Below are 17453 nucleotides of genomic sequence, written 5' to 3' on the forward strand. Positions count from 1 at the left end.
TTTTTTTCATATATAGCTTTTATTATGTTGAGGTATGTTCCTTCTATTCCTGCTTTCTGGAGAGTTTTAATCATAAATGGGTGTTGAATTTTGTCAAAGGCTTTCTCTGCATGTATTGAGATAAACATATGGTTTTTATCTTTCAATTGTTAATGTGGTGTATTACATTGATTGATTTGTGGATATTAAAGAATCCTTGCATTCCTGGGATAAAGCCCACTTGGTCATGGTGTATGATTTTTTTAATATGTTGTTGGATTCTGTTTGCTAGAATTTTGTTAAGGATTTTTGCATCTATGTTCATCAGTGATATTGGCCTGTAGTTTTCTTTTTTTGTGGCATCTTTGTCAGGTTTTGGAATTAGGGTGATGGTGGCCTCATAGAATGAGTTTGGAAGTTTACCTTCTTCTGCAATTTTCTGGAAGAGTTTGAGTAAGATAGGTGTTAGCTCTTCTCTAAATTTTTGGTAGAATTCAGCTGTGAAGCCATCTGGTCCTGGCTTTTGTTTGCTGGAAGATTTTTGATTACAGTTTCGATTCCTTGCTTGTATGGGGTCTGTTAAGACTTCTATTTTTCCTGGTTCAGTTTTGGAAAGTTATACTTTTCTAAGAATTTGTCCATTTCATCCAAGTTGTCCATTTTATTGGCATAGAGCTGCTGGTAGTAGTCTCTTATGATCCTTTGTATTTCAGTGTTGTCTGTTGTGATCTCTCCATTTTCATTTCTAATTTTGTTAATTTGGTTCTTCTCTCTTTGTTTCTTAATGAGTCTTGCTAATGGTTTGTCAATTTGTTTATTTTTCAAAAAACCAGCTTCTAGCTTTGTTGATTTTTGCTATGGTCTCTTTAGTTTCTTTTGCATTTATTTCTGCCCTAATTTTTAAGATTTCTTTCCTTCTGCTAACCCTGGGGTTCTTCATTTCTTCCTTCTCTAATTGCTTTAGGTGTAGAGTTAGGTTATTTATTTGGCTTTTTTCTTGTTTCTTGATGTAAGCCTGTAATGCTATGAACCTTCCCCTTAGCACTGCTTTTACAGTGTCCCATAGGTTTTGGGTTGTTGTGTTTTCATTTTCATTCATTTCTATACATATTTTGATTTCTTTTTTGATTTCTTCTATGATTTGTTGGTTATTCAGAAGCGTGTTATTTAGCCTCCATATGTTTGAATTTTTAACAATTTTTTCCTGTAATTGAGATCTAATCTTACTGCACTGTGGTCAGAAAAGATGACTGGAATGATTTCAATTTTTTTTAATTTTCCAAGACTAGATTTATGGCCCAGGATGTGATCTATTCGGAGAAGGTTCCGTGTGCACTTTGAGAAAAAGGTGAAGTTGATTGTTTTGGGGTGAAATGTCCTATAGATATCAATTTAGGTCTAGCTGTGCCATTGTGTCATTCAGGTTTGTGTTTCCTTGTTAAATTTCTGTTTAGTTTGATCTTTCCATAGTTGTGAGTGGGGTATTAAAGTCTCCCACTATTATTGTGTTACTATTAATTTCCTCTTTCATACTCATTAGCGTTTGCCGTACATATTGCGGTGCTCCTATGTTGGGTGCATATATATTTATAATTGTTATATCTTCTTCTTGCATTAATCCTTTGATCATTATGTAGTGTCCTTCTTTGTCTCTTTTCATATCCTTTATTTGAAAGTCTATTTTATCTGATATGAGTATTGCGACTCCTGCTTTCTTTTGTCTCCGTTTGCATGAAATATTATTTTCCAGCCCTTCACTTTTAGTCTGTATGTGTTCTTGTTTTGAGGCGGTCTGCTTGTAGACAGCATATATAGGCGGTTTTCTGGTTTTTGTATCCATTCAGCCAATCTTTGTCTTTTGGTTGGGCATTCAACCCATTTACATTTAAGGTAATTATTGATAGGTGTGGTCCGTTGCCATTTACTTTGTTGTTTTGGGTTCACGTTTATACAACCTTTCTGCGTTTCCTATCTAGAGAAGATCCTTTAGCATTTGTTGAAGAGCTGGTTTGGTGATGCTGAATTCTCTCAGGTTTTGCTTGTCTGTAAAGCTTTTGAATTCTCCTTCATATCTGAATGAGATCCTTGCTGGGTACAGTAATCTAGGTTGTAGGTTATTCTCTTTCATTACTTTCAGTATGTCCTGCCATTCCCTTCTGGCCTGGAGGGTTTCTATTGATAGATCAGCTGTTATCCTTATGGGAATCCCTTTGTGTGTTATTTGTTGTTTCTCCCTTGCTGCTTTTAATATTTGTTCTTGTGTTTGATCTTTGTTAATTTGATTAATATGTGTCTTGGGGTGTTTCGCCTTGGGTTTATCCTGTTTGGGACTCTCTGGGTTTCTTGGATTTGGGTGGCTATTTCCTTCCCCATTTTAGGGAAGTTTTCAGCTATTATCTCCTCGAGTATTTTCTCATGGCCTTTCTTTTTGTCTTCTTCTTCTGGGATTCCTATGATTCGAATGTTGGGGCGTTTCACATTGTCCCAGAGGTCCCTGAGGTTGTCCTCATTTCTTTTGATTCTTTTTTTCTTTTTTCCTCTCTGCTTCATTTATTTCCACCATTTTATCTTCTACCTCACTTATCCTATCTTCTGTCTCTGTTATTCTACTCTTGGTTCCCTCCAGAGTGTTTTTGATCTCATTTATTGCATTATTCATTTTTAATTGACTCTTTTTTATTTCTTCTAGGTCTTTATTAAACATTTCTTGTATCTTTTCAATCTTTGTCTCCAGGCTATTTATCTGTAACTCCATTTTGTTTTCAAGATTTTGGATCATTTTTATTATCATTATTCTAAATTCTTTTCAGGTAGATTCCCTATCTCCTCCTCTTTTGCTTGACTTGGTGGGCATTTTTCATGTTCCTTTACCTGTTGGGTATTTCTCTGCCTTTTCATCTTGTTTAGATTGCTGTGTCTGGACTGGGCTTTTTGTATTCTGGAGGTCTGTGGTTCCTTTTTATTGTGGAGGTTTTTCCCAGTGGGTGGGGTTAGACGATTGGCTTGTCAATGTTTCCTGGTTAGGAAAGTTTGCGTCGGTGTTCTGGTGCGTGGAACTTGATTTCTTCTCTCTGGAGAGCAATGGAGTGCTCAGTAATGAGTTTTGAGATGGGTCTATGTGTTAGGTGTCACCTTGGGCAGCCTGTATGTTGACGTTTAGGGCTATGTTCCTGCGTTGCTGGAGAATTTGCTTGGTATGTCTTGCTCTAAAACTTATTGGCTCTTGGGTGGTGGTTGGTTTCAGTGTAGGTATGGAGGCTTTTGGACGGTCACTTATTACTTAAAGTTCCATGTAGTCAGGAGTTTTCTGGTGTTCTCAGGTTTTGGGCTTAAGTCTCCTGCCTCTGGATTTCAGTTTTATTCTTCCTGTAGTCTCAGGACTTCTCCAACTACACAGCACTGATAATAAAACTTCTAGGTTAATGGCGAAAAGATTCTCCCTCATTAGGGACACCCAGAGAGGTTCACAGAGTTATATGAAGAAGAGGAGAGGGAGGAGGGAGATAGTGTTGAGCAGGAGGAGAAAAAGGGGGACTCAAGTGGAGAGAGACAGATCTATGCAGTTGTCTGTTCCCAGAATGTTCTCCGTAGCCCAGACGCCCACCAAGATTCACAGAATTGGATTGGGGAAAAAAGGGGAAAGGAGGAAATAGAGGTGTTCTGAGGTAGAAAACAGAGAGTCAAGATTGGGAGAGAATAATCAACACACTCCTGAATAAAAATGGGAACTGAATATTGGATTCTTAAATGTTCACAATTTATATCATATATTGAAAAACAAAAATTAAAAATCTAGAGTAGAGATTAGACTCTTAAAAATACTATATTAAAAACAAAAACCAAAACACACACAAAAATTTTTTTAAATATATATGAAGTTCAGTTTAAAAAATAGGGCTTCTCTCTTTTTTTTTTGGTAAGGTTATAGTGTATTGAAAATGAAAATTAAGGAGTAGTAGAGGAGTACTAGAGGACTTTAAAAGAAATAAGAGAAAAAGAAAAATAGAAAATAGAAGAGAAAAAGGAGAAAAAAAGAAAAAAAAAAAAGAATTTTCCCTAATTAAAAAAAATCATAAAAATCTATGAAAATGAAAGTTAAGGAGTGATGGGGGAGTAATAGGGAATTTTAAAGGAAAATGAAAGAGAAAAAATAAAAAAGAAAAAATTAAAAAAAAAATTTTTTTTTTCCTTATTAAAAAAAAAAAAAAAGTAAAAATATATCTAGGAATTTCTCTGGAGCTGTTGCGGTCAGTGTCGGTTCGGCTCAGTTTCAGATATCTCCTCGTTCCAGCTTACACTTCTCGATATCTACAGGCCTCTTCCGGTGTAATCGGTGTTTTCTACAGGGATTTTAATCTGTTGCACCGCTCTCTCCTGAAGCGGTTCCCTTTGTTTATTTGGCTTCTGTTTGCCGGTTTCTTCAGAGCCTCATTTCCGCCCTGACACAGGCGGGCAGAGGTGGACTCTTATTCAGGTAGCTAGTTCTGTTGCGCTGCTGGGAGGGGCTGGCGCTGCCGGGAGGGGCTGGCGCTGCTTTCTCAGTCTGCGCTGCTCAGGATCCCGGCTGCTCTATATGGAGCGCGCTGCGCGCAGCTCCAGCCCTTGGGTGTTCCACAAAAGCGCGGAACAAAAGGCTGCGTCCGCTCTTGTGCCTTCCCCGTCAGAGCGGTCCAGGCAGCCAGGAGCTTGACAGGCGCACTCTCCCCAGGTGCGGCGCACCCACTACCTTCCGCGGTCCCAATCTCGGTTTCCGCAGGCGCCAGTCGGGTGCATGCGCCTTCTGCCCTCTGCGTCCCCAGCCCCAGTCCCCGCCCGCGTCGGTCGGGTGCCTGCGCCCTGTGTCTCGCTGCGACCTGCTCCCGCCTCCTGCGGGTCTGGGCGGGTCTGGGCGGGTCCGCAGTCTGCCAGCCCCTCTCCGGACTCTCTCGGTCCCCCCGTTCTGCAAACGGCCGGCAGCGTGCTCGGGCCGGTTAATTTTCTCTCTCTTCCCTGCTGTCCCACAGTTCAAGTTGGCAACTCACAAAAGCTCCCTCCGATTGTCCTCAGGGCACTCAGGCCCGGACCCTGCCCCAAACAATGCCGCCCGCTCCTCTCCGTGCCGCCCCCACTTGCTGGTGGCGGATGCGGGTGTCTGGGGCACTTTTCTGCTGAGAGTTGCTTTTAGGCACGTAATCTGTGGGTTTTATTTATTTTTTCCCTCCCAGTCAGGTTGCCCTCCTAGATTCAAACACTTCCCCCAGGCCCGACAGTGCGAGGGTTTCCCGGTGTCTGGAAACGTCCTCTAAAGACTCGCTTCCTGGGACGGATCTCCATCCTTAGCTCTTTCGTCTCACTTTTTATCTTTTATATTTTGTCCTACCTCCTTTCGAAGACAATGGGCTGCTTTTCTGGGCGCCTGATGACCTCAGCTAGCGATCAGAAGTTGTTTTGTGAAGTTTGCTCTGCGTTCAGATATTCTTTTGATGAATTTGTAGGAGAGAAAGTGGTCTCCCCGTCCTACTCCTCCGCCATCTTGGCTCCTCCCCTGCCCCTGCACTTTATTAGTCAGAGTTCTCCAGAGAAACAGAACCAACAGAAGATATAGATATGGATATAGATACAAATGGAGGTTTATGACAAGGAACTGGCTCATGCAAAGCTGGAGGCTGAGAAATCCCAAGCTTTGCTGTCGATAGGCTGAAGACCCAGGAAGTTGTTCAGTCGCTAAGTCATGTCCAATTCTATGAATGGACTGCAGCATTCCAGGCTTCCCTGTCCTTCACCATCTCCCAGAGTTTGTTCAAACTCATGTCCATTGAGTCGGTGATGTTATCCAACCAGCTCATCCTCTTGTTGCCCCCTTCTCCTCCTTCCTTGCCTCTTTCCCAGGATCAGATGAGTTCAATGAGTCAGCTCTTCATATCAGGTGGCCAAAGTACTGGAGCTTCAGCTTCAGCACCGTCCTTCCAATGAATATTCAGGGTTGATTTCCTTAGGATTGACTGGTTTGATCTCCTTGCAGTCCAAGAGACTCTCAAGAGTCTTCTCCAGCACCACAGTTCAAAATCATCAGTTCTTCAGTCTCAGCCTTCTTTATGGTCCAACTTTCAAATTCATACATGACTACTGGAAAAAGCACAGCTTTGAGTATATGGACTTTCGTTGGCCAAATGATGTCTCTGCTTTTTAATATACTGTCTAGGTTTGTCCTAGCTTTTCTTCCAAGGAGCAAGTGACTTTTAATTTCATGGCTGCAGTCACTGTCCACAGTGATTTTGGAGCCCAAGAAAATAAAATATGCCACTGTTTCCATTTTTTCCCCATCTATTTGCCATGAAGTGATGGAACAGATGCCATGATCTTAGTTTTCTGAATGTTGAGTTTTAAGCTATGTTTTTCACTCTCCTTTCACCTTCATTCAGAAGTTCTTTAGTTCCTCTTCACTTTCTGCCATTAGAGTGGTATCATCTGCTTATCTGAGGCTGTTGATGTTTCTCCTGGCAATCTTGACTCCAGGTTGTGATTCATTCAGCCTAGCATTTCGCATGATGGTGGATTCCAACATCCTCCTATCAATGGTTGTTCAGCAGATGTGATTGATATTCTTGCAGGAGAAGATGAGTGCATATTTTCTATTCCACCATCTTTTCTGCTTGATGAAGACCGAGGAAAGCTGATCGTATAATTCAGTCCTAGTCTGAGGGCCTGAGATCAGGTGAGTCAATGGACTAAGTCTCTCAATTCAAGGGCAGAAGACCGGGTGAGACATCCCAGCTCCTCAATGAGGCAGGAAAATGGGGGCAAATTCCTTCTTTCTCTGCCTTTTGTCTGTTTGGACTTTCAAGGGACTGGATGTGTCCAACCACACTGGAGAGGACAGTCTACAGATTCCACCAACTCAAATGCTAATCCCATCTGGAAATGCCTTACAGACATACCCAGAAGCAATGTTTAATCTGGGCACCTCACAGCCCTCTCAAACTGACACATAAAATTAACCATCACACGCACTAAAGTACTTTCAAGGCACTGGCAACAGAGGAGCCTAATTCATCTTCTTCTTTGTTCCAAAGTAATCTTCCAAACTTATTTGTAAGCAGAATTTTCAAAATACATTTGAATATGTGCTCTAGACCATAAGAGGAAAAGGCTGGAATAATGCTTGTAAATAGATCTTTTATTGGCTATAGTTGAAAGATTTAAGTAGAAGGTTGAGGGAAACACTGTGATAGGCTGTATTCTTGTTCCCAAATATTTGCATCTCTTGTACCTGGCAGTGAGTGTCCCCCTTGGGGGGAAAAGTCACCTCCACTGGACTTGGTCATTTGACTTGCTTGGATCCATGGCATGCAAACAGACCAGGCAAGTATCATGTCCGAGCAGAGTCTTAAAGAACCACTCAATGTTTCCCTTAACTTCCTTGCTTTTCCTCTGCCAACAGAAAGCATGAGCTGCTCCTTCACTGTAGACAGTGAGACAGGAAGACTCAAAGTGGATCTGTAGCTGCCAAGAGGCAACAAAAGCAAGAATTGACTGTCCTAAGTCACTGAGGTTGGGGTTTTGTGTTAACACAGCATAAGGAAGGAGTTTCAGGGCTATAGCCTCAAGGTAGCTTTGAGTGAACTGTGAATACTCTTAAGCTTCACACATCATTATTCATAAATGTCCATGCCATGTGCTAAAAGAATCATTCTTTTGGGTTTAAATTCTTTTTTAATATTTTATTTTTGTCTTGAATTTTTGTCAGTTTGATTACTATGTCTCTTGATGTGTTCCTCCTTGGGTTTATCCTGCCTTGAGAGTCTCTGTGCTTCCTGGACTTGACTATTTTCTTTCCCAAGTTCAGGAAGTTTTCCACTATTATCTCTTCAAATATTTTTCAGGTCCTTTCTCTATTTCTTCTCCTTCTGGGACCCCTATAATACAAATGGTGGACTGAATATTGTCCCAGAGGTCTCTTAGGCTGCCTTCATTTTTTTTTTTTTTTTCATTATTTTTCTATATTCTGTTCTGTGGCAATGATTTCCACCATTCTGTCCTCCAGGTCATTTGTCTGTTCTTCTGCCTCAGTTATCCTGCTATTGATTCCTTCTAGCATATTATTCATCTCTGTTTGCTCTTTAGTTCTTCTAGGTCTTTGGCAAACATTTCTTGCATCTTCTCCATGGTTTCCTGAAATCCTGGATCATCTGCACTATCATTATTCTGAATTCTTTAGTTGTTTTTCTGGGGTTTTATGTTATGCCTTCATCTGGGACATAACTTTCTGCTTTTTCATCCTGATTAACTTTCTGCAATGTGGTATTTTTTCTAGCTGCTATGGGATTGTGGGTCTTCTTGCTGCTTCTGTCTGCCCTCTGATTTGTCATTGTTCAGTTGCTCAGTTGTGTCTGACTCTTTGCAGCCCAATAGACCTCAGCACACCAGCCTTCTCTGTCCTTCACCATCTCCCAAAGCTTGCTCAAACTCATGTCCATAGCATCGGTGACACCATCTAAGCATCTTATCTTCTGTCGCACCCTTCTCCTCCTGCCTTCCATTTTTATCAGCATCAGGGTCTTTTCCAATGAGTCAGGTCTTTTCCAATGAGTTGGCTCTTTGCATCAGGTGGCCAAAGTATTGGAGCTTTAGCTTCAGCATCAGTACTTCCAACGAATATTTAGGGCTGATTTCCTTTACAGTTGACTGGTTTGATCTTCTTGCTTTCCAAAGGACTCTCAAGAGTCTTCTCCAGCACCACAGTTTGAAGGCATCAATTCTTTGTCATTTAGTCTTTTTTATTGTCCAGTTCTCACATCCATACATGACTACTGGAAAAACCATACCTTTGCCTATATGGACCTTTGTAGGCAAAGTAATGTCTCTGCCCTGTGATGGAGGAGGCTAAGAGGCTTGTGTAAGCTTCCTGACGGGAGAGACTGGTGCTGGGGAAAACTGGGTCTTGCTCTGGTGGGCAAGGTCTTGTTCAGTAAAGCTTTAATCAAATTATCTGCTGATGGGTGGGGTTACACTCCCTACCTGGTAGTTGTGTGGTCTGAGGTGACCCAGCCCTAGGGTCTGCAGGCTCTTTGGTAGGGCTAATGGCTACCTTCATGAGGGCTTACACCAAGGGGGACCTTCAAGGACTGCTGCTGCCAGTGCCCCCATCCCTGTGGTATGCCCTTGCTGACCCACATCTCCACAGGAGACCCTCCAACACTAGTCGGTAGCTTTGGTTCAGTCTCCTATGGGGTCACTGCTCCTTTTCTCTGGGTCTTGGTGCAGGCAAGATTTTGTTGTGCCCTCCAAGGCTGGAGTCTCTCTTTCCCCTAGTCCTGTGGAAGTCCTGTAATCAAATCCTACTGGCCTTCAAGATCAGTCTCTTTGTTAGATCCCCAGGCTGTGAAGCCTGATGTGGGATTCAGAACCTTCACAACAGTGGGAGGAGTTCTTTGTCATTATTGTTCTCTAGTTTGTGGGTCATCCACCCAGCGGGTATAGGATTTGATTTTATCATGATCGCACCCTTCCTATCATCTGGCTGTGGCTTCCTGTTTGTCTTTGGACGTGGGATATCTTTTTTCGCTGGGTTCCAGCATTCTCCTGTAGATGGCTGTTCAATAGCTAGCTGTGATTTTGGTGATCCTGCAGGAGGAGATGAGTGCATATCCTTCTACTCTGCCATCTTGAACCAGAAGAAGTTAGGCTTTATTTTTTGTTTTATTACTTTGTTGTTTAGTCACTAAGTCATGTCCAACTCTTTTGCAACCCCATGGACTGTAGCCCACCAGGCTCCTCTGTCTATGGGATTTCCCAGGCAAGAATGGGTTGTCATTTCCTTCTCCAGGGGATCTTCCCGACTCTTAACACCATTTAATAAGTGAATGAATAAATTTAAGTATAAAATTGAAATTTCTCCATCTGTAGAGAAAAACTTTGCAATAACTGGTTACAATAACATAATGAAAGATGCATCATTTATTATCTGAATCACAAAGTATGGTATTTGAGATCTACATGTCTGCAAATACACAAATATTTAGCCCCATTTAATGACTCTCTTAAAATGCTGAAGGATTCAAAACAAATTTAAATCCTCTCTTTAAAGGATTATTTTAAACTCATTTATTTTAACTATTACTAAGCCAACCCAAAATACATCAAAAATGTTTGGGTTCCTAAATCAACCAGATTTCACTTCTGTATTTTGTACACTGAACACCAAAGTTGGCATCTTTATAGGTGTTGTTTTCCCTATGTCTAAGTTAACAAATATGCCAAGGAATAGTAGAGAAAATAAAAGGAATACAAACAAAACTGTATGTACACAGAAGTCTTATACTCAGCAGTTTTGGTAATTTATTAAAAGATTGTTTCATATTCTTTTATCATTGCCTCTTAGGATAGTTTGACACTATTCAAAAGATTGTTGTGAACCGTCAATAAGTCAGTGGCTATCTCATCAAGCATGTGTTTCAGAAGATATACAGAATCAGCAGAAGAAGAAGCACCAAATAATCAGATTACTTTTTATGCCTTCAGAAAGCACAGATGACACATTTAAACTATTTGACATTCATGGATTGCCAGGCCTTCGTGAACCCTACAAACTTCCACTTCTGTTCAAGAAGAATGTTACCACTCCTAAGCTGAAAGCTAACATGGATCCCTCAAAGCATCTATTTCTATTTGTCTATGTATATTCATCTTTCCAAATGCATTCTTATTATGGGTCTATAAAACATTTAACAACTAAAACATTTTGCTTTTGACCTGTAGGAAAAATAGTAAAACATTTAATTTAAAAAAAAAAAAAAACATTTGAGGCCAATATTGCAAAAGCAAATTATAAATAGTTGAACCCATATAGCATAATTTGACCTTCTTTATCAGATACTTCATGTCAAAACTGACTTTTGGTATGAACACTTATATCTTCTGCCTTAATTCCTTAGCTCATGTGAGCACATTTTGATGTGCACTGACATACTCCAAAGTAACCCCACAATCTATCTGCAGCATGCTAGGGTATTCACAGCTCAAGCCTGCTGGAAGATGTAATAAATTCATAGTATGCTAAAGGTACCAGAGAAATGCTTATGGCTCACAGGATAGGATCAGATATAGAGAAATATGTTTAATACAAGTTTCTGTTTTGTATTTAAAGTCAGTGCTATTTCTAGAACAACAAAAAAGGTAATCAAGTAAATCCTCTAGGTATAATCATTCGACACTTTCTTCATAAAACAGCATATCATATATGTCTAAGTATAGTCATTTACCTTTGGACTTACTTCCTTTTCATTCTACCTCCCAAATTTCATTTTTCATGTTCAGACATGACTGTGAAAAAAACCCTGTGCCTCAGTAACAAATGAACATACCTTTCATGCATGTAATCAACTCCCAGCAACAGCTGGATAAACCATTCTATTATCTGACTCTCTGGAAAGGTTTTTCCAACTTCTTTATATTCTTGAATTTTACAGTCCAGATCTCGACCCTGAAACAAAACAGTATAGATAGATAGACAGATAAATAGATACATAGATTTTATGTTTCCTTCAGTTATTAATACTATCACTGCAAGACCTCTCAACTTGGCCAAAAGCTGCCAGCCTCTGGAGCCCTCTTCTCAACTAGGCATCCCCTTTGGTCAAAAAAGATTTGAACAAATGCTAACATATTTCTAACAGCTCAAAGTCACATTCCTAGAATGACCCTAGTCCCCCTTAATGTGCCTGTTTGAGAAAACCCAAGGCTGCCAAAAAAATTGTTCCAGCCACACCTTAAGATGGAGCCCCTGTCCCCTATTTGCTGGGGAGGGCAGGAGCCCAACTTCAATAAGTGCCAGCTAGCAAAATCAGATGGTTCAGAGGAACCAACTGCCTTCCCACTTTGTGTCATATTTCGGCTCCCTGACTGCTCGGACCCCTGCCTGCATTGCCTCCTCGGCCTTCACTCCATTGTTGTTCAGTTGCTATGGCATGTCCAACTCTTTGTGACCCTATGGACTGCAGCATATCACACTTCCCTGTCCTTCACTATCTCTCAGAGTTTGCTCAAATTCATGCCCATTGAGTAGGTGATGCCATCCAACCATCTCATCCTTTGCCGTCCCCTTCTCCTCCCGCCCTCAATCTTAGGGTCAACATTAAGGTCTTTTCCAGTGAGTCAGCTCTTTACATCAGGTGACCAAAGTACTGCAGCTTCAGCTTCAGCATCAGTCCTTCCAGTGAATATTTAGGGTTGACTGGTTTGATCTCCTTGCAGTCCAAGGGACTCTCAAGAGTCTCCTCTAAAACCACAGTTGAAAAGCATCAGTTCTTCAGTGCTCAGCCTTCTTTATGGTCCAACTTTCAAACTCGTACATGACTACTGGAAAACCACAGCTTTGACTACATGGACCTTCGTCAGCACCGTGGCCACTTTACATAGACTTTATCCACTCCATTACTCTCCCTTTAAGTTGCCCAGTCACTCTGTGCACAGCACAGCGGAGATCAGTTCTTTCTACTCCCATCAGTCTTTACTTTAACTATTGGCTAGCTGTGTTTATCTTCATCTCAGGCAGGAGCAAAATTCTTCTAAAGGGTATTAGCTTTTATTATATTACCTAAATATTACCTTAAAATTGTCTTTATTATATTACATTACATATTAATATGTACCCACATAAAACTAGGAATAATTCCGCCTATGCTTAGAATTTTACATAACTATAAAACCCTAACATGCATACAAATTAAAAACAGAGCCAATAAAATTTAAATTAGTGATGTTAATTTAATATAAAGTGATGCTGTTTTGGTGCTTACATTTGGTGCATATGGTACTGCTGCTGCTGCTGCCAAGTTGTTTCAGTCGTGTCCGACTCTGTGCGACCCAATAGATGGCAGCCCACCAGGCTCCCCTGTCCCTGGGATTCTCTAGGCAAGAACACTGGAGTAGGTTGCCATTTCCTTCTCCAATGCATGAAAATGAAAAGTGAAAGTGAAGTCGCTCAGTCGTGTCCAACTCTTCGAGACCCCATGGACTGCAGGCTACCAGGCTCCCCTGTCCATGGGATTTTCCAGGCAAGAATACCGGATTGGGTTGCCATTGCCTTCTCTGGCATATGGTACTAGTCCTGGAGTATAGATTCTTTTTGGTTTGGCAAGCCCTGACTACCACCTTCCTGAGATGGCTTACCTCTCATCTTCTCTGTTTAACTATAGCAACACTCAGGAATACAGCACCTGCCGACTCCTGAGGGGCCCAAACACATCATTTAAACATTAGCAATCTCTGTTCTACTACTCACTGCTGTTAAGAATAACACTTGGTACCAAAAGCTAATTCAGATCACAAATGACAAACACCTAAAACTGCCTGGCGGTGTCTGATACAAGACTCTTTCTGATTATGCTGATATTAATGTATTTTAACTATTATAGAAATGAAGACACAAGATGTTAAATTCTCTTAGAGAACCCCCATACCATATCTGTTTTACCTTAAAACAATGAAAATTAGAAAAAATTCAAGAACCTTTCCTTTGAAGAAAAGGATGGGTTAAATGTGACTGTGGTCTTTGGAGGATGCCAACAATGTGGGCCCGCAAAAAGAAGAGGTACTTGCTCCCTTCACAAGGAGCATGAGAAACAAACATTAAGCCACTCAAACTATTCCTGACAGTTATTGTCATAAGATACAAAGGAAAGGCATTCATCACCAATGAAACAAAGACAAATTGCTTCTAATTAAACAACACAAGGTTAACTAACTCATGTGTGATGCACTTTTATTTTCTTTCAGGGCAATGTGCAAACATGTGCCTAGCATTTTCTCTCCTTCTACACAGGGCATGACAAGTCATAAGTGACACATTAAACAACTCACACCCTCACTCAAACTCAATATCCTGTTGGATTTTCTGGGCCGAGGAGATCAAAGTTTATGGTATGAATTGAGTATTTGACTTTTTGTCAAACAAACCTTTGTTTCCTTCTCATCCTCCAAACCTGCCTTTATATACTCTCTTTTTAATCCTCCTTCTCCTCCTTTTTGTGCTCAGTCATATCTGACTCTTTGTGACCCAACAGACTGTAAGCTCACTAAGCTTCTCTGTCCATGTAATTTCCCAGGCAAGAGTATTGGAGTGGGTTGCCATTTCCTTCTCCAGAAGATCTTCCCAACCCAGGGATCGAACTCGTCTCCTGTATTGGCAGGTGGATTCTTATAACCACTACACCACCTAGGAAGCCCCTCTTTTAATCCTAGTGCTTACCAAAATCCCATTGACCATACTAGTCATAGTGTCATAATGTTTCTATAAGCTTCACAAAACATTTTTTGACATTAGATCATTACAGAAAGGTGAACTGAAAGCATATATATATTTTTCCAAAGGCAGATTTCCTTTTTTATCCAAGAGGACTCTAGTAAAGCTCTCTCACACACAACAAAGAAAAAACTTTATTAAAAAACCAAGATCTCCTTTCAATATCCCATTTCGAGTCTCTGAATATGATAAAACACCCCCTTCCTGAATAGCTTCAGATAAGAGTGATAGAAAGAAAGTGAAGAAAGCAGGGAGGAGGGAGGAAAAAGAAGGAAGGAAAGAAGGAAGAAAGGAAGGAAGGGAGGGGAGAAGTAAGAGGGAAGGAAGAAAGAAGAGGGAAGGAAGAAAGAAATGAAAAGAAAAGCTTGTCTTAAATACCAGTGAAGTTGATAGCTTCAAACCAATATTTCTTATTTTAGGAAGTCATATATAAGTACAGTCACCCATACGAAAAATGGCCTTTGTGTATGTATTTTTGCCTGCTTCAAAAATACTGAAATTTAGAGAAATATATCTGCATGTTCAAATAACACTTCTTTTAGGAATTTGTCTCCAAACTGCAACACTGCTTTTCATATCCTATGATCATTCTAAAACTATATTAGCTAAAGAAATATAAATTTCTACACGTTTGTGTCCTCTTCAGCATTGATCTCCTTGTGAGTCATCCTGGCCACAGAGGAGCACCCTTCCTGGGCGACATTCATTCTTGGTCTATTACCCCCTTAACTCCACCCTCAGGGAGTAAGTGGCTGCTTGTCTATTTCTTGCATTGATGCTATTAAGTGTGTGCACATTTCCTGTAACTAAAGAAATTCAGTTACTAAAATTAGTAACTAAAGAAAGTTAGTTAGTAGTCTGTAACTCAGACTACTGGGGAATAAAAAGATGAGGGTCTTCAATACTAGGCCTCAAAGTGAAATGTCAAAAGAAGGTGTACACAAACACTCTTCTCGGGTAGAGACATAAGAATAACAAATGTACTAGTTTTTAGCATTAAGCAAAGGACATGTTCTACTGACAAGAAAACAGAATGCCAAAAAATCAAATTAATCATAGAGCTGGGTCTTATCCTCCTTAAGTTATTCCCCACCCTGAAGTTTTCATTCTGCATGTTTATCTGTAAGAAAAGCTATTTGTCTTGTATTTACTTTGTTCTTTAATAAACACTCTGTAGATTTTCTTAGGATTTAATTAAGGTGGTCAAATCACTCACAAATTAAGACACACAACAAATTTCATACAGAAAGAAAGAAACAATTTTTTGTGAAGTAGTCTGATTTTAATTGAGCAATATGAAAAGCATTTATTTCTTTTGTTAAGCCATCATCGAAGTAAAAATCCAATGTTTTGGATGAAATGTCACACTTTGGTTTCACAAGTTCTTATTACAGTATCTGTAGGCCCGTTCTGTTTCCCTGACTTTGTATTTGAGAAATATTTAATGATGACATTTATTGCTAGAGCAACTCTAATGAGAAGGTTCAAAAAGACTTTAACTTCAGCCAGTATTAATGCTGTTCTAAGTCTACGCTGCTGACAGAAAATGTTTTCCTTCACTAACGTCATCCCCTTGAAAGTTGCAATAAAAGCCCTGATGTTAAATTCTAAGGTTTCAAAAATCTGTAACCCAAAATATGCCATTTGATGGGTTAATGGTCTAGCCTCCTTCCACCATCCAAGTTAACCAACATGAGATTGAAATGCCAAAACCTTGAAGAAATGAAGAGCAACTCAAATATAGTGTCTGAACTCCATCTTTGATAGCCATTAAAAAGTTTTAAATCTTAAAAGGACTTCATTTAAAAAATTAATCTGTTTTTTTTAAGTCATCAATAGAAGCACTTATATCCAGTTTAAAGGAGAGAGGAGAGCCTTCTCAGAGCCTGAGTACAATGCAACTGCAATGTTCAGAGCATACACAAAGGGCAAAATAATCTCAGAATTTTAGGGCTAGAAGCAGTTTGAAAAATTGTTCTGCCCTACTTCTTCATTTTAAAATGAAAGAGCTGCCCCTGATTAATTTTCTGGGCTGACATCTTAAGATTCAGCTCCCTCACACTCTACATCGTTCTCTCACACTCTACATCTTTAAATAATGTTCTGACACATCCTTCCAGTAGACCTCAAAATTTTGCATGTGTCAGACACATCCAAGTAGAGTGTTTAAAATGTTTATTACTGGGCTGTATCAACAGAGGCTCTGCTTTGGTAAATTAGGAGAGAACCAAAGAATTCTGTATTTTTAACAAGCATCCTAAGTGACTTTGGGACAGGTTATAGACCACACTTTAAGAAAATGCTGTTAGATAATAATACAGATGGGCCAAATGTCTCACCTACTAATGGGAACATTTTGTCCAATAGTTTGAAAAATTTCAAAGGCAAAAGATGTATTTGAGAAAGTCAAGGTTGAATAAGATTTTATAATGATATGCTTTTAAATCTGTAAATGGAGTTCATAAAAAGTGGGGGAAATGTCAAATCATGTTATGTTCTTAAACGCAAAATAAGAAGACCTAGTTTCTAAATGGTTACTACAGAATACCATGTGGTATCATGCTGTTTATGTCTGACAATATAACTGAGCACTCTTGGGTTTAGTTGTCAATTTTCTTCCAAATCCTTTTAGTGTAAGTTTCTTCCTGCTGAGGTAAATGTACATGAATTAGAATAAAATGGTACAACTTACTTTTTCTTAGGAAGTGACACGAAACAATGCTTTAATCTATAAATGTGATGCCAAAGTCCACATACTTTCTACTTGCAAAACCTATCTAGTCTCCTATTGATAGAAAATACAATAATTAATTAAATCATCATTACATTAAGACATATTTGTGTATTCAAATTGATACACATGTATTTCTGTGTCTATGCATATGCATGTATTATATAAATAGAGGTAGATAAAGACACAAAACATAAGTGAGAATAAGCCAAGGGAAGGAGCAGCTTTCATGTGCAACATGATGATCTGGTGAGCACCACCACAGTCAAGTTGATTGACACATCCAATATCTCACATGGTTCCTGTATGCATGTGTCTGTGTGTGTGTGTGTGTGTGTGTGTGTGTGTGTATGTGTGTGTGTGTGTGTATACACATGCAGGTGTGTTGAGAGCACTTAAGATCTACTCCCTTGACAAATTTCAGGTGTACACTGCAGTATTGCTAACCATGGTCATGCTGTA

The 17453-nt window shown here is 39.8% G+C and overlaps 1 protein-coding gene across 12 annotated transcripts in view; it reads right to left on the reverse strand.

Moving 5' to 3' along the window:
- Positions 1 to 17453, reverse strand: part of NEK11 (NIMA related kinase 11) — a 275458-nt gene that overhangs the window by 190251 nt on the left and 67754 nt on the right. For all 12 annotated transcript variants that reach the window (XM_043474428.1, XM_043474425.1, XM_043474430.1 and 9 more), the window contains one exon: positions 11322 to 11440. In XM_043474428.1, coding sequence (XP_043330363.1) covers positions 11322 to 11440 — 119 coding nt within the window. The remainder of the gene's footprint in view (positions 1 to 11321; positions 11441 to 17453) is intronic.

The sequence above is a fragment of the Cervus canadensis genome, chromosome 7, assembly GCF_019320065.1.
Source record: "Cervus canadensis isolate Bull #8, Minnesota chromosome 7, ASM1932006v1, whole genome shotgun sequence".
Lineage (NCBI taxonomy): Eukaryota > Metazoa > Chordata > Mammalia > Artiodactyla > Cervidae > Cervus > Cervus canadensis.